Source organism: Sinocyclocheilus anshuiensis, unplaced genomic scaffold (genome assembly GCF_001515605.1).
Source record: "Sinocyclocheilus anshuiensis isolate Anshui unplaced genomic scaffold, SAMN03320099.WGS_v1.1 scaffold140, whole genome shotgun sequence".
Classification (NCBI taxonomy): Eukaryota; Metazoa; Chordata; class Actinopteri; order Cypriniformes; family Cyprinidae; genus Sinocyclocheilus; species Sinocyclocheilus anshuiensis.
This window is the reverse complement of record NW_015554147.1, coordinates 1,169,229-1,191,267: the sequence shown is the minus strand read 5'-3', so window position 1 is coordinate 1,191,267 and position 22,039 is coordinate 1,169,229. Positions and strand designations below refer to the sequence as shown.

The following is a 22,039-nucleotide window of genomic DNA, read 5'->3' as shown; positions in this document are numbered from 1 at the left end:
CCTGCTGAGAGCTACACCTTCTTCATTGACATTCTTCTTGATACGATTCGGTAGGGGTTATTTTTAGTCTTACTGACTAATTGTAAATGTTGAACTATGTCATTAAAATGTTGTTGTTTGTTTTTGTTTGTAGAGATGAGATTGCAGGTTGTATAGAAAAAGCATATGAACAAATTCAATTCAGTGAGGCCACACGAGTGCTTTTCTTTTCCTCTCTGAAAAAGATGACAGAATATGCGAAGAAAGTAAGTGTTTGATGTGTTTGTCAAATATTTTCACTAGGCCTGTCACAATCATGAATTTTGAGATATAAATATTTGCTTTTGTTTGTCACATGAAGTGCAATTTTGTAATTAATTTTTCTTACTTGGAATCATATGTAATAAAATAATACAAATGTAAAAAAAAATGTAAAGATACAAAATGTACTCACTCTCAGGCCATCCAATATGTAGATGAGTTTGTTTGTTCATCAGAAAAGATTTGGAGAAATTTAGCATGACATCACTTGCTCAGCAATGGATGCTCTGCAGTGAATGGGTGCCGTCAGAATGAGAGTCCAAACAGCTGATAAAAACATCACAATAATTCACAAGTTATCTACACCACTCCAGTCCATCAGTTCATGTCTTATAAATCAAAAATCTGCATGTTTGTAAGAAACAAATCCTTAAGACGTTTTTAACTTCAAACTGTTGTTTCTGGCTAAAATACGAGTCCTCTATCCATAACTTCACTACCTCCAAATGTTGTCTTGTCTGAATCCGGAGAGAACTATGCAAAGATCAAGCACCGTTAACAAGCGAAAACATATGTTTGTGGTTTGGCATGGGAAAAAAAATGTGAAAAGTTAAAATTCCTTAAAGATGAACTTTTGAACAAGGGGCTTTTCACTTCACAGTATGTTAATGGATGGACTGGAGTTTTGTGGATTGTGATGTTTTTATCAGCTGTTTGGACTCTCATTCTGACGGCACCCATTCACTGCAGAGGATCCATTAGTGAGCAAATGATGTCATGATAACTTTCTCCAAATCTGCTCCCATGAAGAAACAAACTGATCTATATCTTGGATGCTCTGAGGGCAAGTAAATATTATTCCTTTTTTTGGATAGATACTAATATGTTCATGGTTTGGCTTTTGTGCTCTGCAGAGAGGCTGGACTCAGAGTCCTGATGGACACTATTCATTCAGTACCCAGCATCAAAAAACAGAGGAAGTGACCATCCCCTCCACAGAACTGGCCCAACAAGTCATCGAGTATGCAAGGCAGCTGGAAATGATTGTGTAGTGTGGATATAACCGTGTTTAGACACATGTATACATAAAGGTTCACATTTGTTTATCCAAATAAAACCATTGTACAGTCGCCATATATCTATACTCAGTTTAGACACAGGATGACACGGCTGCAAATAATGACTCTCAGAGGACGAGACCAGAACTCTTTAGCTTACAAGTGATCAATATCTACCTGTATCGGGGTCTCTCTGTATGATTGTCTGCTGGGTGTGTCAACCCTCCTGCATTACTGACAAACATCTAATGACTGGGTCTCATTTTTTTTTTTCTAAATAAACATTTAATATGTCTTATTTTGAATATTCACATGTTCCTCTGAACAAGGATGGCTTTTAGCAAGAGTGAGTTTGTGTAAAAATTAAAAAAAGAAAATTGGCTTGGCTGGTATTGTCACAAGACATTGACGTTTCTGATGAATAAAGCGTTTTTCTAATTCTTTTATAAAATGCTTTCTGAAACACTGTATAAGTAACGTTATTGATATTGTGTTAGATGCAGGAACTACTGTGAAACTCAAATGCAAAAAAAAAAAAAAAGTGAGGTAAGTAGTTCATTTGTCTTCTAAACTGATAAAATATTGTCTGAACTTTAACAGAAGGAAGTCAACATTTGTAACGGATGCTGTAGAGTGGCTCATACTCATAGTCTGCTTCATGTTCAGGCTAGACAACCAAGGTTACAGTTGCATTAAGATGCACATTTATGCGCGTTTAACATTTAGAGGCAGGTCAGCATTCAAACAGAGTTTGCTGTACATATGCCACTGCCCCTGAGGATGTACTTTTGTCATGTTTGTTTTACTTCTTTTTAATTTCATAATTGCATTTTGTTTTGTTCGGGACTTTGCATATGCTTGGGCTGTGTGTTTTTTTTTTCTTGGCCTTTTTGGGGCATTGAGGAGTAGGGTGAAGGCTAGTTGAGCATAGAGTTTGGCCGATAGATGGTTCTCAAGATGTCCATGGATTTGTGGTGGTATCATGTTCTATCCTCAAATGCACCACCCACTTACTAAAGGAATCATCACTGGTGTCTATTTGCTGTACATATGCCACTGCCCCTGAGGATGTACTTTTGTCATGTTTGTTTTACTTCTTTTTAATTTCATAATTGCATTTTGTTTTGTTCGGGACTTTGCATATGCTTAGGCTGTGTGTTTTTTTTTTCTTGGCCTTTTTGGGGCATTGAGGAGTAGGGTGAAGGCTAGTTGAGCATAGAGTTTGGCCGATAGATGGTTCTCAAGATGTCCATGGATTTGTGGTGGTATCATGTTCTATCCTCAAATGCACCACCCAGTTACTAAAGGAATCATCACTGGTGTCTATGAAGACTAAGTGGAGGAGTTGTTGGAGAATCATCTACAGCAGGGGTCTTCAACCCTGCTCCTGGTGACCCACTGTCCTGTAGAGTTTAGCTCCAACCTGAATCAAACACACTTGGCCTAAACATCGGTTAGCTTTCATTCTCTTCTGTGCAGGGTTGACCTCTAGTTGGGAAGCGTCTTTTGACAAAACAGATGAGCCTCTTGTTTTATAAATATTAAATTCTATAAAAGAAAACCATTCAGAAACATGTCCAGGTTATGTTTAATCCAATAAATCTAAAGCATAAAGGAAATGAAGTCTATTTTTAGGAGTCTTAGGATTTGTAATGTGGCATTATTGTTACAACAGTTGAGCAAACTGAATACACCTATATTCAAATTAATTGAAATTGTGCATTTTGCCTTACGTTTCATGATACAAGAGCACACTAGACAAAATAGAGACAATCTGAGGAAGTGTAGTTTTAGGCTTTCTATAATATTTCTTGCATGCCCTTATTTTCACCCTCTTGAGTTTGCGTAGTTGTCTCATGTTTTCTTGCACTTCAGCATGCTGGCTTTAAATAGAGCTGGTACCCAAGCTGGTGTCTTTTTAGTTGTAGCTGCAATTTCCCTCGGCTCTTCAGGTACAATGTGTGCTGTCTAATAAAAGATCTGCCCTTGTTAGCACAGACTTGAACCTTTCCACTCTTGGATCCTGTTGAGGGCCCAAGGGCCTGTTAATTTAACCGTGTGTTATTGTGAACATGGCAGCCAACATGTTGGAAATACACCGGTCAACATGTTCATTATAACATCTCATGCATATGGATAATAGACAGATTTAAGTATTATAGGAGAGAATGGGATTTGTAGTCCCAGAAACTAAGGTTTTGAGTCAAAAGTAATTTTTTTCCAGCAGTGGTTTTGTAGGAAAGGTTCAAACATCTAGTTTGAAGCTGTGCCTTCTGTAAATATCAAACCATATTCTGTTTTAGATAAATACGTCTATACAGTTACAACATATAACACGCATTGATCAACGTGTTTGAAACCAACACACAACACCAAAGCTAGAGAAAACACATTTCTGTAATTCAACCTTGTAGTTACTGGGATATAGCTTTTGTGAGAAATAGGTTTTTGGAACCAGAACATTATCACACTATCTCTACTACTGTAACCTAAATTCAATAAACTGGACTAAACCAATACAGTTTAAATAGTAGACTAAATGCTTTTGTTGGAATATGTCCAGTGTGTTAGATTTCATTTGGGCAATTGATTATTCCGTTGATTTTTGTTCAACAGGAGAAAAATAAAATATTTTGTTCACGTTTTTTTTTTTTTTTGGTAATTGTTCATACACATAAAATGTGTTTCATTTTATTTATTTATTTATTGGGTAGATATGAATTTAATTAGAAGGAAAACAGACATTTAACTTGAATAATACTGATATATGTACAGTATATGCATTATTCCAATTATTAAACTAATACTTTTATTTTTCGTGTAGTTGTAACTTCGTGTACTTTATCCAAATGGTTGAACGGGAGCGAGACGGGCTGTTTATTCGAGTAAGAAAGGCTCGACGCTGGCGTGGCTGTTTATCAATGGTGGGCTATCAGTGAACATGAATGGGGAGTTGGAGATGAATGGAGACTAGCTGCTGTGAATACCGTCATGGCGTATAGAGCTGTATGGGAGCTGTCCAAGGTACTGAAGCGTTCTCCATCGCTGATCTACACTACATCAACCGAGTTTGCGCACTTGTCACTGTGTTACTGTAGACTATTGATCATTTGCTATCTCTCTCTAACATTAGTAGCCACTCTCTTTTCAGATTTGACATTGGTGGCCATTTATAAAAGCAAATCGCTCCAAATGTCCTGACAGCCACAAAACTGGACCGATGCGGCTCCCACTCAGGGACACTGTGTCCATCCACGAGAGTGTTTAATATGAGTGTGTGAGAACTGCTGTACTAGACAGGTAGAAAGAGAGAGAGAGAAATAGGGAGGGAGTGATTGAGAGAGAGGGAGGCAGGCACGGAGGGAGCGAGAGAGAGAGGGAGGACGATGATGATGATGATGCTGCCGGTGGAAAATGGCTGCTGCATCCTCGAGCCCATCCGAGACCATATGAAGGTGGACAGAGAAAGACGAGAAAATGAGAGCAGCGAGCACAAGGAGTGAGTGAACGAGAGACCGTGTGCGTGCGTATGTGAGCGAGAGTGTGAGAACGCGCGCGTGTGTGTGTGTGTGTGTGTGTGTGTATGAGTGTGAGAACGCGCGCGCGAGTGTGTGTGTGCTCGGTAAGAAGGGGAATAAAAAAGACGAGAGACCGGGGGGCAGCCAGCTCGAAGCGGCGGGCAACACTGAGCCATGGAGGGCGAGTAAGTCCATGCATTTTTATTTGAGCAGAACACTCTGATTGATTTGCAGCACCTCTAATGATGGACTGTAAGATGCTCACGCGCCAGACCATCTGATGTTAGATGCTCATAAACACTATTACGCAGCTATGGCTATCAACACTGTACACCATATTCTCTATATACATCCAACATTTGATGAATAACGCCAGTGAATGGGCCTCAGCTGAAGTGCACTATATAAAACGCCTTCAGTGCCGCGTGAAAGACGAACAGGGCGCAGTAAGAGACGGCTTTTTGTCTCGAGGATGATGTGTGTGGAGGCTGCACGTATGACCACCAAATACATCCGTGGATTATAAAACCTGTCGATCCAAATCGGCGAAATATGGGGAGTTTTCTGGCGTCGGGAACACACTGGCGGGATGGAGGCGGAGAGGGATGCTTTTATCAACGCGTCTCGAGTTTCATTATGATTTTTAAAGCCAAACTTTATGAATGAAATGTGATTTTTCTCTCACCCACCTCCTCCTCCTCCTCCTCTTCATGTCTCCCCTCCCCCCAGCGCTTCTCGTCTTCTTCTTCTTGTCCATATCCTCCTTTACTCACTCATCTGCCCATTGAATTTGCCGTGCTGTAGCATATATGTGGTTTTATTCATTCATAAAACAGCGGGATGAACGAATGAGTGCGCGTGGTGCAATGGCTTATAATAACTGATACCGTTTAATAACACAAACGGGGCTCTGAATCAAAATGGATGTGATTTCATAGCGTTTATTGTAATGGAGCTTGTCGGACTGGAAAACTGCTATGAGGGCCTTGCATGGCGAATGGGCGCGTTCATTGATACATCTCAACTCTTCATCTCCCATCCTCTCCCTCATCATCTCCACACATCCTCAGGCCATTCGTTTATTTACGATTTCCTTCTTTGTGCTACTCCCTCATATTAACATATGGTGCCATTGTGTCCTCTGTTGTTTTATATCGGACTCCTTGTAAACGCGGAACGACTATATTAAAGACTTTTCTACAGAAACGAGCGACGGCTGTAAACGCTTGTTCCGTGTGAGCGCTGAAAGTGAGATTAGATTTTCCTCGCCCACGTGACCGTCCATTAAAAAAAATCGCGCTGTTTCCTCTCATTGTTATAATGGTGCTTCGACTGTTTATGTATTCTGGACTGAACCTGTAGCTCAGGGAATACACAAGGCGCACGCGACGTTGTGATTTAAGATTATTCGATCAATTTAACACAAACCATTGCTTGCAACTACGCCACACCATCTTGTCTCAAGGAATCAATCAAAATTCTCCTGTATCCCCGCGTCTAGTTAAAATATGTAGTACTTACAGTAGCCTACATAATATTAAATGGCCATTTTTTTAAGCCCACGCATAAAATGTCCATGTTACCTGACAGATATCACTAAAATGGGCGTCCAAATAAATCACACCTGTCTCTGTCACAGCGAAACTATTCGGGGGAGCGGCCCACCTTTATTTAGCGAATCAGAAACGTTCTCAGCCTGTCTGCAAGTTCAGGGGCAAGTTCAAGCTCAAACCGGTGACAAATCCCTTCACTCGATTGGGATGTTCTCTTTTATTCTGGAGGGCAAGGGCAGTGACTGTACCATCGAGCGTATTTTGCAGTATTAAACATGTATTTATACCGATATACAGGATTTTCAACGCACCACCGTTTCCATTTAAAAACCGTTTTGCACCGTTTTTGTCGGGGCTGAACGCAGCCCAGGTTTGCTGGGTGCGGGGCTTTGGAAAGGGGACGTGTCAATTTCATTAGCTAAGGGCGAATTCCAAACGGAAGTGAGCATCCCTGTGCCCTACTCCCTTTGAAGGGCAGAGCCCTTGAAATGTGTTCTTTGAAGGTTGTAGGGCATTACTGTCTCTAAAGTGTTTGGAACTCCCTTGGCAAAGGAAATTACTGACCAAATGTTACCTTGACAATGCTGTGCGTGTGTGCAGCTCCATCAGTTGATGCAAATAAATATTTCTTATTATTTTATTCAAATATTGTTTAATATTATATTGCTTAAAACTTGCTTACACTACCGTCTTAAATCATATCTACCACTGACAAAAAATATTTTGTAATTTAATTAGCCTATTCTACTTACGTTTGTATGTGAAGTGGAAATCAATCCCAAATTTGCTTTAAAAAGCATCGCAAGATCTACTAACCGAAGATCACATGAAAACTGAAATCACTCCCGTGAAGTGACCATCGCATGTTCCCTTCGGACTTCTGGAAGGGCCCTTCGTGAATGGCGCTTCTCTACAAATGGCGTCCCCTTCCCAAAGCGCAAAAGAGCCATTTGGAATTCGCCTTAAATCTGGCGAATGTTGTCAAATGGGGTGAAATCAGTCGCACCTTTAACATCAGCATAAAAATGAACCATATTTACTGCATGTTAAATGTATGTTACGGGCCACTCATAAGTACACTTTGATTCAAAATGAGTAATATTGTATCAAATTATAATAACTTGCTCCACCTCTGAAATGACTCTTCATTTGGACTAACATCATCATCATGGCGTAGGCAGGAAAAAGAGCCAAACATGTTTCATCCACTCCCCTCCATTCATGTGCCTGCTGCTAGCTGTGACCATCACATCAACCATAATGTAGCAAAAGTCTGTGAGGTGCGTTTCCCTCCCAAATCCCCGATCTCCAGACAAACCTGGTTGCAATTGGCTTGAACTGGCTGGCTTTAAGTTTTCAACATTGGTAAAAAAGAAGACTGTAGAAGGCATTTCACTACTAAGTACTTCCAAAATTTCAGTTAACGTGAAATCAAACTTATGAACTTATTTACATTTTAATGCATGTTCTTTGATGTGGCCATGTTCATCAGTGCATGCTATTTCTATTAATAAAATGTTTGCTTTTGTAATCTCTTTTACAGATGTAATGCAAAACGTCCTTTCTTTTTATGATGCCCAACCACATTAACGTCCACTTTTCATGATCTAATAAACTTCAAATGGATAAAATCCAATGTCCCACCTTACCTTTATTCTCACTGAATATTCAGTTTCACTCGGAAATATGTCTAGAAAGATTACAGAAGCAAAATGGTTTACGAACATCATCATTTCAGTGGAAATTGCAGGCCAATAATAGTACATCCTTACACATCTTCACACTGCATCTTTGTCTTTTCTCTATCAATTGTCAGTTTCCTTCATTTTGAGGCTATTTTAATATTTTATACTGATAGTTGTATTTTCTTCTTTAATTGCCTTTGTCTCAAAGTCTGTGTTTGTGTGTGTGGGTGGGTGTGTGTGTGTGTGTTTGTTTGCGCTCAGCTGGCTAGAGCACTCACTGCTTTCACTTCCCTAACAGTGTGCGTGTCCGAGCGGTGGTGATGACACGTGACGATTCTAGTGGTGGCTGGGTGCCCCTTGGAGGCGGCGGCCTCAGTCATGTGGTCATTTGTAAGGGGCGGAGCTCTGAAGGTCGTGGGCGGAGAGAGTACGTCATACGTGGAGAACGGCTACGCTATCGAGCAGTGAGTGTGTGCGTTTGTGTTCATGCCTGTCTTTGAGTGCACTGATGTTCCCTCAGCCTGACAGTCCTGGTAGTTGTGGTAATTTGGTAGTTGCCCTCATGAGTGGCCCGCGAGTGACCCGCCTCTTTTTTCGTGCAGCCTGTGCTGGAATGCGCCATTCAAAAGGGTCTGGTCTACAACAAGGTGAACCCCATCTTCCATCATTGGCGTGTGGAGGAGAGGAAGTTTGGTCTGACCTTCCAGAGTCCAGCTGACGCCATCTCCTTCGAGAGGGGGCTTCAAAGTGTCCTTGAGAAGCTGGACAGAGGTACAGAAGCAGCAAAAGTTAGTGAACAGGAAGTTGGAGTGAAAGAATTTAAAGGGGTCATATGATGTTGCTAAAAAGAACGTTATTTTGTGTATTTGGTGCAATGAAATGTGGTTTAAGGTTCAAAAAACACATTATTTTCCACATACTGTACATTATTGTTTCTTCTCTATGCCCCGCCTTTCTGAAACGTGTCGATTTCTCCAGGCATGACGAAGCAGATATCGTCCTCTTTTGGAAGGCCAAACAAAGTAGTTTCACTTTCACAACGAAACACAGAACACAAACGCGTCTTCACAACATGGCGGCAGCAACAAAACTACAGCGAGAATCAAAGTTACGCCTTCTTTCTTTGCGTGAACATTTGGGCGGCGTTATGCAAATCTTCCCACATAGTGACGTAGACATGTGGGGGCGTGTTAGAACGAGCCGTTTTAGGTAGGTGTGGCTGACTCTTAACTTTTATAAAGAATATCTCTTTGGATTTGAGACTTTAGTCTTTGCAACTTTACAGATCTTCTTTATGCACCAAGAGCTTGTAACACTCCAAAGAGAAAGGAAAAATTGAAATCGCATCATATGACCCCTTTAAAATACTTTAAGTTTTAAAGCCAAATAACCCTGTTGTTATGGCTTCTAAATGTACCAGTACAGTGAAGATGATGATGCCATGCAAGGATATTGCTAATGTGTCTAATGTGAACTACTATTTTCTTTCTTGAAATGTATTCATGATAAACTAGAATCTATTTTCTCTCTTTCTCATTTTTTATATTTCCCTGCAGGATCTGACTCGCCATCCTCCCCGACACCTGAAGAGGGCGACACTGAGGATGACGGTCAAGCAGTGAGTGTTTATATCACATCAAAGTGCTTCAAAGTATCTGGTTCATCTTTGTGTCGGTCTGAGAATTACTTCGTGCCTAGATACTCATGAAGTCACGACAGACATTGAAGTCAATAAATCAAAATTGACTATTTATTTTCCTATGTGTTTCTGGTCTTATTGTGCATGATTCACCAGTGCATGTCATTTCAAAGAAAATTGTCTTTGTAATCCTCAAAATTAATCAAAATGTACAGTAATAACTTGCTTTGCCGTTTCCTGTCTAAAATCTTGACAATAATTTAGTTTTTATTTTATTTTATACTTTTCAAATGAAGTCAAAGCAGAATTAGTGAATGACTCATTCATAAAACAAGACAATCCAAACTACACCTTTGCACCTTCTATCCTTCATCTTGTTGTGTAAGCATGAAGTGGTTCTGCATGTTTGATGACTTGCAGTCTGTCTCAGTCTCATACAGGGAGTGAGTCGTCATCCAACAGCAGAAAAGAGATGCTACCCAAACCCATTACCATTGTGACCAGTGAGTCCTCCTCCACCTGTTTTGTGCACTCCACAGAGGAGTTTGCGTATGGGACAGGGCATGCTGTCACGACGCAGACCCCGGCCCAGGTAAAGGATTCACATTGCTTGAAAGTTGATTTTAATGCCATGTCTATGTGTCCAAAAAGGGAAAAATCTTTAAACAATCTAGTTTAAAAACACACACACACATTCTCTTTGTATTCATGTGGTTTTAAAAAAAAACTACAATTTTCAAGAAACGGTGTAGATTAATGAAAAAAATGTCATGTGGTGCAACCATCAATGTAAAGTAATACAATTTGAATATATATGAATGTATTCATCTTAATAATTATGTACAAAAAGCTTTTAAATAAATATATAATTTTAAGATATATATATAAATATCATGAATTTCTAATTAATACTACATTTGTTGGGAGTTGCACCACATGACATTTTACAAGCATGACGACCAACAAGCTTGATTTTTTTTTATTTGTTGGACAAAAGTTCATAGGGAAAACAAAGTCTGAAATAAAATGTGTACTTTGAATGGAATGTAGGTCATTTTGGATAAAAGTGTATGTGAAATGTATAAAAAAATTTAAATATGTTACAAGGCATTTTATTGTATTTTTGAATAAATGAATAGATTCAAAACAAAAAAAACGAGCGTCATGTCACTGCCTCTCCAGCATTATATTCAACCCTTGCTCTTTTTTCACCACAGATCCACACCCGACCTGCCCAGAACCAGCTCACCCAAGTTACCGCCGTTTTAATATCCCCTCGCCCCCTCCGAGGCCGTCTGCTGCATTCCGCTCTTCTCTGCTTGGACCCTTCACGCTCGTACCGGTGGTGGGTGCATGGGTTCGGGAAGATCGCTTTCTGATTTGCTGGTCGTTGGGGTCAGGGGTTGTCTCCGGGAGGTGGGGAGTGAATGGGGATCAGTGACGTGTAAACAATTGTTAGTTTTTTTTCTCTTGGGTTTTATTTATTTAATTTAGGGAGAAAAATTAGATGAAAAATTTTTATAGCTATGGTTATCAGACCTTTTTTGAGTATATTATTTTACTTGAACTATTGAAAGATATTTTTTGGCAACTGATTAATGAATACACTCCCCTCGTACCTCTAAGTTACTGAGTTTTACCTCAATGTCCAGTGGAGAGGAAGGCAGATAGAGAAAGAGACACTTATTTCGGGGACTGTGCTGTGGTGAGGTTTTGTATATGGTCTTTACAGTAGGTTTTTCACACACGTTCGGCCAGAACATATTTGTGAAGGAGAACATTTTGATGTCGTATCACTTTTAGTTGTTTGAGAACAGGGAACGTGAACGGTCTGATCGAGGGCAGTTTCACCAAAACCACATACATACTTTCACCACATACATGTCATTCTTCTGTCAAGATTATAGTTGTATTGAACTTGCCAGCAACCAAGAATGTTGCCTATATTTGACCAAAAAAAGTGGAGAGATAATCTAGACATGAATCTGCCGAACATTTGCACAGCAAATGTGAACCGAGGCCTTGAAATGTAGTTGAACACACCACCAAAAATACAGTGCAATTAGTTATTAGTAAGAAGTAAAGAATAAAAAGCAAAGGCTTGTTGTGTGTGACACAACATTTTAACTTTATCTGTCAGTATGGCAACAAGAGAAGTACTCAATCGTTAAGTATAACGAGTAACACTGCTCCTCACGTGTGCTTTTGAGCTGTGTCCTAAACAGAGCAACGAAGTGACAGGACATTTTGTCTGTGGAGTTGTGCTGGGTAGCCCCGCCCACAGTGAAATCCCATTGGTCCAGAAACATCAGCTATGTTCCGAATGGCTCTGACTGTATTACAGTATATTTTGTTTTCACTGTGGACAGACAAATGACTTGATGCTGAAAACTTCGTCGTCTGGCTAAAGGACACACAAATTTAGACCAATCAGTTCAAACACTGCCTGGCATAACGGTTTGGACCTCAAAGTGTTAAGAAATATTGCTTTAAATATCTCAAAGCTGCTATTTCAACTCCCCTAAACTTGTCATACCTCGCTGCTAGTAATGAGGAGTTAGGGAATCAGACACAGCCCTGTAGTCCATTTTTGAGTTAGGAACACAATGATGGTTTCTCCATCAATGTTGTATTAACTGCTCATTAGAGTCACTTTAAAAGAAAAGGGTTTTTACAGCAAGATGAGCCACTAGACTATTCGATCTACACACGTGCATTGTATTTCACTGTGCATCTGGAGTCCATTTTTGAAGATGTGAGACATTCTCTCACACACACTCTCACTCACTCTTTATGGGCAGAATATTAGACATGAGTAGAGAAACACAAAAAGCCCCAAAAATAGCACTGGAAAAAAGAACTTTGCGAGATGAGACCACCCTTGAGGGCCCTAGTCATACATCCTATTAATAAATGTGCCTTTTGATTTATTTAACCAATAACCTATAATTTCTAAGTAACAACATACCTAAATACTCATTTTCTTTTTCGGGTTGTTTATTTCTGCCAATGTGCATATTTTAATATGTATGTGTCTATTAGTTTGAAAAGTAATCAATGGAAAATATTACCTGTTTATATATTTATTGAGATATTTATTCTAATTCTTTATTTATTTTTGGAGACGGGTTTTTATTTTCTGTGCTGTCTTACTTCTCTGACTTTGTGCCAATTTGCTGCTTTGAGGTGTTACATATCGTGGGTTTGTATCATTAATTAAACCCTAACTCTATATTTTAATGAAAAGTTTGCACTCTGATTCGTGTTTACATGTGATTATGTACACTAATACTGGGATGGCATCATTCAGCATTCACTCATAACCACAGTATCAGGTGTATTAAAGCACAAGATAGCAATAGTGCATTGTGCTCCATTCAAACATCCAGTTGGAACAGGGCGAATTTCACGAAGAAATGTCTAGGTCATATTTCGGCTCGTTTTCAAAGAAAACACATCAGAATTTATATTTTGCATAAAGAAAAGTCAATTCATATTTTCATGACAATAATCTTCCCCCTAAAACACAGTAATGAAAATTCTGTGCAGTCAATATTTTTCAAATTAAATTGTAATTAAAATTAAAATCTGTTTATTATTATATTTAACAAACACTACCTATATATTCATTTAATTTAAATAATATACAATTTTGTATTACAGTGGTCCACATTACAAACTACAGAGAAATGGGAGGAGAATGTCATTGATTGTCATGAAAATAATGTAAAAATATATATATATTTTCTTGAAATAAGAGCCAGACAATTCCTTACAGTTCTGTTTGATATACATTCAATCATAACTGACCACTAGGCGGAGCCAATTTTCACCACGCACATTCTTGATTGTCCACAAGGGGGCGCCTCAGTCAGTGAAATTCAATTCCAGAACCCAACTAAACTCAATTAAAAGCAAGTAGAAGAATTCTATTGAGAGTTTCACATTTATTTAAAAATGGTATGGAGAAAATATAAATACAGAAGAGCTGGATGGACAGAAAAGGTCTTAAAGTGTGAGCATGTACCCATGTGTGAGCTCAGGACAGGTGCTGGCGCTTGTGTTTTAGGATCTCTGTTGAGGTGAGAGTCAGGTCTTTATTACAGATGTCACAGTGGTAGACCCTGGTCAGACACGATGAAGATGATGAGGATGTTTTTTCACTGTCAGACTCTGAAAACAAAGAAAAACATTGACTGATATTGCAAATCTAGAGCATTTTCAAAATAAAGGGTGAAAATACTATTGCTAAGACATGAGAAGATTTAAATATGATTTGTATTAGAAACCAACTGATATATATCAGTGTCATTTTATTATCATTAAGATATTATAATAGCTATAACAGTAATAATATAATATTTTGAATTATTTTTCATTTTATATTTTCCATTGTTTTTACGGTTTTGTGAATACTGAGCAAACAATCTTTTTTACATTAATTTATTTCAGCTTTTAATGCATGTATAATTTTCCATAATTAAATAACATTTTATATATATATATATATATATATATATATACGTATATCAGCATTATTGCAGCTTTTGGCCAGTCTGTTGTCTAGAAATCGGCACTGGTATATTTTTAGCCATTTTAAATCAACTACTAACTTCTACTTTGTAAATGTGTTGAAAAAGGCACTGTTCTTTACAGAATAGAGTGCTGCAGGGATGATGTATTTTTGTAAGCCAAAACATGGAAATTAATTAGCATTTTAGCACTTCCCACTCTATTGTCCTGAAGTCAGTGGGTTTTTGGAATGGGTTTTTTAGTTAAATGTCCGAAATAAGGTCTGTGGTGAACTCAAGTTAAAGATATTTTCCTGTTCTATTCTACGACATGAAATACATCAGTAATACCACCTTGTGATTTCTTAAAGCTTTTACTTTTTTGCAGTTGCTAACAAGTGGCTAAATGGGACTACAGAGGTTGTCAGTGACATTAAACATCATCACACTGAACAGGCAAACTCATGTTCTCACTAATTCACTTTAACAGCCTTACTGTGTTTGTAATCATGCTCTTGCAAAATATTCTTCAGGTAAAAGTTTTTTGTTTTTTTTATAATAAAGACTGAAAGAGTTGTCAGAAGCTTTAATGGTGGTGACACTGAAGTCAGGTTACTGTGGTGTAGTTTGCTTATATCCTATGTTTAGGTTTTTCTTCTGGCGATTGTATTTAGGCTTTAAAATTCATTAAACAGTTGTTACTCTATAGCAAGACATCTAAGCATATTCTGAGCCTGATTCATGAGCCGCTCACCTTCCTCAGGCTGCTGTTCCTCTGGCGGCCTGCAGGTGGCCTCGTGTTGCATACGCTCCAAGGGCGTCAGGGGCATATAAAGGTCACAGTGAGGGCAGCTCCAAAAACTGCGTAAACATTCACTGTACAGGTCCTTAGAGTCCTATGTGACACGCATTAAAAAACAGGAAGTGGTGCTATTAGAGGACTGTCAGAAAGAAAGGGTTTTAAACATCCTGTCAGAGAAAGAGCACTCACACACAGACAGTTGTAGGTAAAGTAGCTGCACAAACGCAGGCCTCCTTTGATGGGATCTGGTTCGGCCTTCATTCCAGGAAACAGAGAGCCCATAGCTGAAGCGGAAGACAGATCCGGATCCAGTTGCGGTCCGATGTACAGGTTCTGAGACTGCAGCGCTGTCAGACGCCTCAGACTGTAACTAACCTATGAGAGAGAAAGTGATTATCACGTGTGTTTGATCAAGATTAATAATACAGATGCATTAATATGTTTGCCTTGTTACCTCAGTGTACAACAGAAACCGCACGAGTCCCTCACAGAGCTTATCCAGTTCTCTGCGGGACACTTTGGGCCCACCTGCCCCGAGTCCGGTGGACGAACCATGTCCGAGCTGAGCCTGAAGCAGCCTCTCCCATTCACCCCGCAGACTGAGGGCCGAGGAGAGCACCTTCAGCGCTCCGTCAGTCAAGCCCAGCTCCAGCCAGCCGTCCACCACCACCCGCGTGCAGTCAGCGTTACTGTCCACAGAGCTGGCCACCAGCAGCAGAGCCTGCGACAAGAAGAGCGTCCAAGAAGATAAAGAAAAAGGACTCTAAAATGTTCTTAGCAACATGCACTACCGTTCAAAAGTTTGGGGCTGGTAAGATTTTGAAATGTTTTTGAAAGAAGTCTCATGCTCAGCAAAGCTGCATTTATTTGATCAAAAATATAGTATAACATATATAAAAAATTTATTTTTATATATGAAGAGTTAATTTGCAGAAACCGATAACTTCATTTGCAGAAACCGATAAACCGATAATTTTTTCCAGAAATCACGTTTTTTTTATTGCGCATTCCAAGTAATATCAAACTGCATTTGGGTTGTTTTGATTAAGTAATAATAACTTATTACCTTAACAAATACAGTTAATTTACTAAATTAAAGTTAATTGAAAGTATGTTTTTTTGTTTTTACATATTAAAAGTTTGTTTTATAGCAAAAGCAGATAACTCCAACAATCGTTTTTTGGCAAAAGCAGATAACTCCACATTTCATGTTTTAAAGTTTAAAAAACACTCGTTTAATCTTTGTAATCTCAGATGACAATGTAGATGCCTGACAAACGTTGTTGTTGTGATCATAAATTGTATGGATGTGATTACACACAATACACGGTGCTTTTCCCTCACCATTGTAACGTGCTGCTTTTGCAAGGTTCCGTGAAAACATTTCAGCTTTTATTTTCCTTTTTCGCCCTGAAGAAGATATCACAGGTTCATCAGGTTCGTCGAAATTATCCATCCTCGATCACATTTAGTCAGCTTTGACGAAACTCTCTCAGCTAGCACGTCTTTTCAAAGTGAAAGTAGCCTTGTCACCTGACCTGAATACAGCACCCTGATTCGCTAAAATGGACTTATCCGCTTCTGCTCAAAAACAACAAGGGCGCTTGTCGGCTTCTGCAGTAAAACGTGAACTCGCGATGCCTTGAAAGTGAACAAAACCGGCTTTTTTGACAAAAAGTGTTTAGGGTTCAGATCGCGCTATATGTGGAGAATAATGCACGGCAATCAGCTCATTTTTTCTGAAAGTGGCGTTTATCGGTTTTTGCAAATGAACTCTTCATATTTTAAATTTTTATTTATAGCAGGATTATAATAGTTAAATAAACCTAAAACCATAAACATACATTTTCATTGCTTGAAATAAAATCAACTTTAACAGAAATAAAATAAAATATAACAATTACAAAATAAACTATAGAGACTGCTTCATATTTCTGTGGAAACCACAACACATTTTTTTTGTCAAGCTTTGATGAATAAAAAAATTTAAAAGAACAGCATTTATTTGAAATATAAATATTTTTTAACACTATAAATGTCTTCACTGTCAATTTTGATCATTTGAATGCATCTTTTCTCAACAAAAGCATTAATTTCTTAAAAAAAATTTTTTTTTAAATCATACTTACTCCAAACTTTTGTGTACTCTGTGTTCTTGTTGGTTTTTGAAAACGATTATAGTGTTTTCAGGGTATGTTTAAATTGAATGACTCTAAAAGTGTCATGTGGTGTAGCCATCAAGTAATAAATAAAAATTTTCTCACACCTTGAATGTGAGTGTACACATTTTATTAATTTTGAAAATGTTTTAAATAGTAAAAATTATTTTTTAAATGTTATTTATTTTACAAATAAATATTAATTATTATTTCAGATATATCATTACGTTTTTTTCAGGGACATTTTAGTCTCATCTGTCTCTGACCTGTAATGCTGGAACCCGCAAACAGTTCGAGATGTAAGGCTTGTTTGTTTCTAGCAGAGTAACAAAAGCCAGTAACTGATGCCTGTTGCTCTGCCCTTTATCAGCACCTACAGAGAAGGAATGTAAGAGTACAACAGTGAAACGGAGGACAGAGTCCGTCACGATGCCTGTCTTATTGCAAAAAGGAGCGTGTACCAAACTCGCTGGACTCGTGCTCGGGGACGTGCAGAACTTCAGGGTCACTGGCAAACACGCTGGTTGGGTGGACCACAACACCTTGTTTATTACGTGTGTGAAACACCTAACACACAAACGTGAAAAATGTCTGAAGTTGCCTGATATTACGGTGCATATATGTGAAAGTGTGACTGAGTCCTGGTTTCACAGACGGGGCTTAGACTAAGCCAGGATTAGGCCATAGTTCAATTAGGACATTTAAGTAATTTTTATTAACATGCCTTAGAAAAAATATTACTGGTGTGCATCTTGAGACAAAGCAAAGGCACTGATATATTTTAACATCAGTCAGTGCAAGTTTCTTTCAGTTGAAACAGCTCAGAATTACATTTTAGTCTGGGACTAGGCTTAAGCCTTGTCTGTGAAACCGGGGGTGAGTGTGTGTATTTTAGCCGTTACCTGCTCTGAGTCTTTGCGGGTTGCGTTGTGCTCATCTGGCATGGCCAGCTGTGGGTAAAGACCGCGGCACAGCACCAGTTTAAGCAGAGCCTGCTGCCGTGACGACAGATCTGCACTGGCATATGCAGCTTCCTGCAGCTCATTCACATTGTGACGCAATTTGAACTTGACTTCCTGTAAGAGCCAGACAACCAATAAGGAGTGAATCTCACAAAGCCTGGGTCATAGCCTATTTCATCTTAAAATCAAAAGAAAAACAAAACAAAACAATAAATTATGTATAATATTTTTAATTCAAGGATCAAACATTGTGACATTATTTTCATGGTAATTGAAACATTTCGCACATAGTTTTGTCTAATGTTTTATTTATTTACTCTTCAAACGTTTGGGGTCGGTAAGACGTTTTTGAAAGAAGTCTCTTATACTCACCAAGGCTGCATTTATTTGATCAAAAATACCATAAAAACAGTAATATTGTAAAATATTATTGCAATTTAAAATAATGGTTTTCGATTTGAATATACTTTAAAATGTAATTTATTTCTGTGATGCAAAGCTGTATTTTCAGCATCATTACTCCAGTCTTCAGTGCCACATGATCCTTCAGAAATAATTCTAATATGCTGATCTAATGCTCAAGAAACATTCCTTATTATTATCAATGTTGAGAACAGTTGTGCTGCTTAATGTTTTTGTGAAAATCATGGTACAGGATCCTTTGATAAACAAAAGAACAGAATTGATCTGAAACAGAAATCTTTTGTACTATTAGAACTTCTATACATGTCACTTTGTATATTATCTTAAAGGGATAGTTCACCCAAAAAGAAACACCCTCACGTTGTTCCAAACCTGTATGCATGTCTTTCTTCTACAGAACACAGAAGAAGATATTCTGAAGATTGTTGGGATCTGAAGAATCAATGGGAAGCAAAATATCTTCTTTTATGTTCCACGGAGGAAAGAAAGTCATTAGCTTTGGAACAACATGAAGGTGAGTAAATGATGACGGAATGTTCCTTTTTGGGTGGACTGTCCCTTTAAGAATTGAATAAGGTAAACTGTTGAATCTAGATTAGCTCTCTCTTTTATTTCCCCCTTATGCTGTAAAATCAAAATCAACTGAGGCACACCTGTATGTCCACATTTTGTTCAGCATCATCTCTTCTCTTCTTGCTTGATCCTGCTGCCTCATCGTCAGACCCAGACAGGGCGTCTCCCTCCAGTCCTTCCTCCAGGCGCAGAACTTTCCTCTTGGTGCTCTCCCGGAGCTCATGGTCTCGTTTCAGCTGGTGGAGCTTCTGTCTCTCTGTAAGTCTCTCTCTGCGCCGGGCTCGGTCCTGTGGCTCTGTCCTGCCGCCCGTATCCACCTCCAGCAGACCGTGAGTCCGCAGCAGCTCCTGTAAGAACCAGATGACACTGTCAAGGTCAGTCACATGGGCAAATGCAGTTAAAGCTGTTAGAACAGAGGAAACGGTAGATATAGAGCTGCTGACTTTGAACTGTCGTCTGAGGTTGACCATCTCATAAAGCCTCTGTTCCTCCAGCCCTCTCCTTCTGCACCACTTTCTGGAGCCACTTCCTCTGTCTGCTTTCACCTGTTGATATTGGATATATATATTAGACAATAGGGTTATTTTCCACAATTTTTACATTTAGATTACCTTTGAGGTTATCTAATGCTCACTTAAAGTTCAACTTTAAAAACAGTAATAAATTAACAGCTCTGTAAAATTTAACTTTAGCAAATCTCAAAACGAATATCTATTTTTATACCGTACATACCGTACCAGTGGTGTCTAAATTCCATTGCAGCATGATTTTAGTTTTTTTATTTGTAATTTATTAAGACAAAACAGTATATAATTTTAACACTGCCCATTTAGAGATTATTATTGGCTTATCAACACCATTCTGCTTTACATTACATGTCTGCGTTACATATAATGCATTATAAAGGCAGGGAATAAAAGAACTAAAAGTATGGAAGCCCATTTCTGCTATGAAAAAAAAAAGGTCAAAAAGGTCATTGTGTCTTCCAATCTCACAATTCTGACTTTATTTCTTGTAAATGTATATTTTGCAATTTTGAGTTAACATCTTTTTTTTATTTATATATTAGAATTGCAAGTTTTAGCTCTTATACACTGCAGTTAAAAAGTTTGGGATCAGTAATATTTGTAATGTTTTTAAAGATGTCTCTTCTGCTCATCATGGCTGCATTTATTTGACCAAAAATAAAGAAAAAAAACTGTAATATTGTGAAATATTATTGCAATTTAAAATAATGTTTTTTGATTTTAATATACTTTAAAATATAATTTATTTCTGTGATGCAAAGCTGAATTTTCAGCATCATTACTCCAGTCTTCATTGTCACATGATCCTTCAGAAATTATTCTAATATAATACAAGCCGTTCACACAGAAGAGCCGCATGTTTAGAAAGCCATGTAAAATTAATGCAAGTTCAACTTTGAAAAATCGTATCTCGAGACTTTATGGCGGGTTTTTTCCTCATCCCACTACAACTTGTGTTTTTAAATGAAAAATGTACTCTGTGTGATTGGCTTTCGACCCTTTGTATTAAACTAAGCATACAAACATGATGCTGTTTTGTTTATAGTTGTTTAAGCAACTTAATTAATTATAATTGGTTTATAATACATGATTTTAAACAATGCACTTTTTTTTTCCACAGATAGTCATGTTATCTTATGCTTTGAAGAAACGTGCATTAGTAATATTTTGCTCGATGCGCCCTCTTGTGGCCTCAGGAGAGAATCCAAAAGCTTTTCTTCACCCTAACTGAAATTATGCATTTTAAATTTGAATATAATTCGAATTTTGATCATATTTAAGTACAAAATTCGAATTTAGTTTTTCAGCCATTTTGACAGCCCTAATATATATCATGTCAAGTTCAGTCTACTAATGCTCATGCAGGGCTCCAGCACTGATACACAATTAAACAGGCAAAGAGGCCTAAACTCTGACCTGCACCCAGGCATTAAAGGTGTTCATCAGAGTGAAGGGGTCACCCTGGTTGCTGTTCAGGGGCTGGCGAGTGGTGAAGCAGTCAGGGTTGTGCTGAGCACTGCGCAGAAATGGAGACTGGACACTCAGCGCAGCGGCAACTGTCAACACCGGCTCCACCAGCTTGAAGACTGAACCCAAAACCAACATTTTTCCTGGACAAACACAAGTAGGAGAATTTACAATGCCATTAATACATTAGCAAGCTCAACTAACCACACAAAACAGCAGGTAAGGGTTCTTTACCAATGACCACATCCACAGGCAGTTGAGCCAGCAGCCTGCCAATGGGAGTGAGCTCCCCGTGTTCATCTAGCGCCCCCTGTTCTTTCAGATACATCACTGCAGTCTGAATACTAGAAGCGGGAGGAGGGTCTATGAAGGCAAAAGTGCGAGGGTCACCCAGACCCATGCTCTTCATCTGCAGAAACATCATTTGAAACATGTCTTAGTCCAGTGTCTCACTCAATTATTAGAATTATCTGATAAGATTATGCCCATTGACCCATGACTTCATTAAATAAAAGCATAGTTTTTTCATAGTTTTCATGAAAACAAAGATTTGTTCCTCCAGATGTGAGAGAGCACCTGTAGGATGAGGGAGTCTAGCGCCACCCTGTGGATCTCAGGAACAGGATATGGGGCGAAGGCGTCGTAATCAGATTCAGAGTAGAGGCGGTAACAGACTCCCGGGCCAGTTCTGCCCGCTCGTCCCTTCCTCTGTTCAGAACTGGCCCTGCTGATCCAGAACTCCTGCAGCCTCTGCATCTTGGCCTTTGGATCAAAACTCATCTCTTTCACCTTTCCTATTAAGAAACATCAATGATGTTTCAACATGAAGAAAATAAGCAATTTTGGCAAGGATGATGACATAAAAGTTGGTGGCAGGGTCTGATAAAATCTCAAAATTTTAAATAAAATATTTAATTATATA

General features: G+C 38.6%; 3 protein-coding genes across 8 annotated transcripts in view; 2 read left to right on the top strand and 1 right to left on the bottom strand.

The window, feature by feature from the left end:
* Positions 1-1,749, top strand: part of LOC107670573 (26S proteasome non-ATPase regulatory subunit 8-like) — a 5,664-nt gene extending 3,915 nt beyond the window's left edge. Inside the window, exons 6-8 of the mRNA XM_016463211.1 lie at positions 1-50; positions 134-245; positions 1,155-1,749. The exon at positions 1-50 is cut by the window's left edge and continues 3 nt beyond it. Coding sequence (XP_016318697.1) covers positions 1-50; positions 134-245; positions 1,155-1,292 — 300 coding nt within the window. The 3' untranslated portion in view covers positions 1,293-1,749. The remainder of the gene's footprint in view (positions 51-133; positions 246-1,154) is intronic.
* A 2,900-nt stretch (positions 1,750-4,649) lies between these two features.
* Positions 4,650-13,001, top strand: LOC107670628 (sprouty-related, EVH1 domain-containing protein 2-like). Its single transcript, XM_016463290.1, has 6 exons — positions 4,650-5,001; positions 8,353-8,518; positions 8,657-8,825; positions 9,611-9,672; positions 10,114-10,285; positions 10,911-13,001. Exons 1-5 carry the CDS (start codon positions 4,991-4,993, stop codon positions 10,138-10,140), a joined length of 435 nt encoding a protein of 144 aa, XP_016318776.1. The 5' UTR covers positions 4,650-4,990; the 3' UTR covers positions 10,141-10,285; positions 10,911-13,001.
* dhx34 (DEAH (Asp-Glu-Ala-His) box polypeptide 34) overlaps positions 8,745-22,039 on the bottom strand; it is a 17,988-nt gene continuing 4,693 nt past the window's right edge. For 5 of the 6 annotated variants that reach the window (XM_016463281.1, XM_016463278.1, XM_016463279.1 and 2 more), the window contains 12 exons: positions 21,694-21,911; positions 21,352-21,526; positions 21,067-21,260; positions 19,567-19,668; positions 19,204-19,470; positions 18,068-18,241; positions 17,627-17,732; positions 17,432-17,538; positions 15,461-15,727; positions 15,196-15,381; positions 14,959-15,100; positions 13,624-13,866 (listed from right to left, as the gene is read on the bottom strand). In XM_016463281.1, the coding sequence (XP_016318767.1) occupies positions 13,733-13,866; positions 14,959-15,100; positions 15,196-15,381; positions 15,461-15,727; positions 17,432-17,538; positions 17,627-17,732; positions 18,068-18,241; positions 19,204-19,470; positions 19,567-19,668; positions 21,067-21,260; positions 21,352-21,526; positions 21,694-21,911 (2,072 nt within the window). In that variant the 3' untranslated portion in view covers positions 13,624-13,732. Of the gene's footprint in view, positions 8,816-13,623; positions 13,867-14,958; positions 15,101-15,195; positions 15,382-15,460; positions 15,728-17,431; positions 17,539-17,626; positions 17,733-18,067; positions 18,242-19,203; positions 19,471-19,566; positions 19,669-21,066; positions 21,261-21,351; positions 21,527-21,693; positions 21,912-22,039 lie in introns of those variants that run through there. The other variant, XM_016463283.1, reaches the window with a different exon arrangement.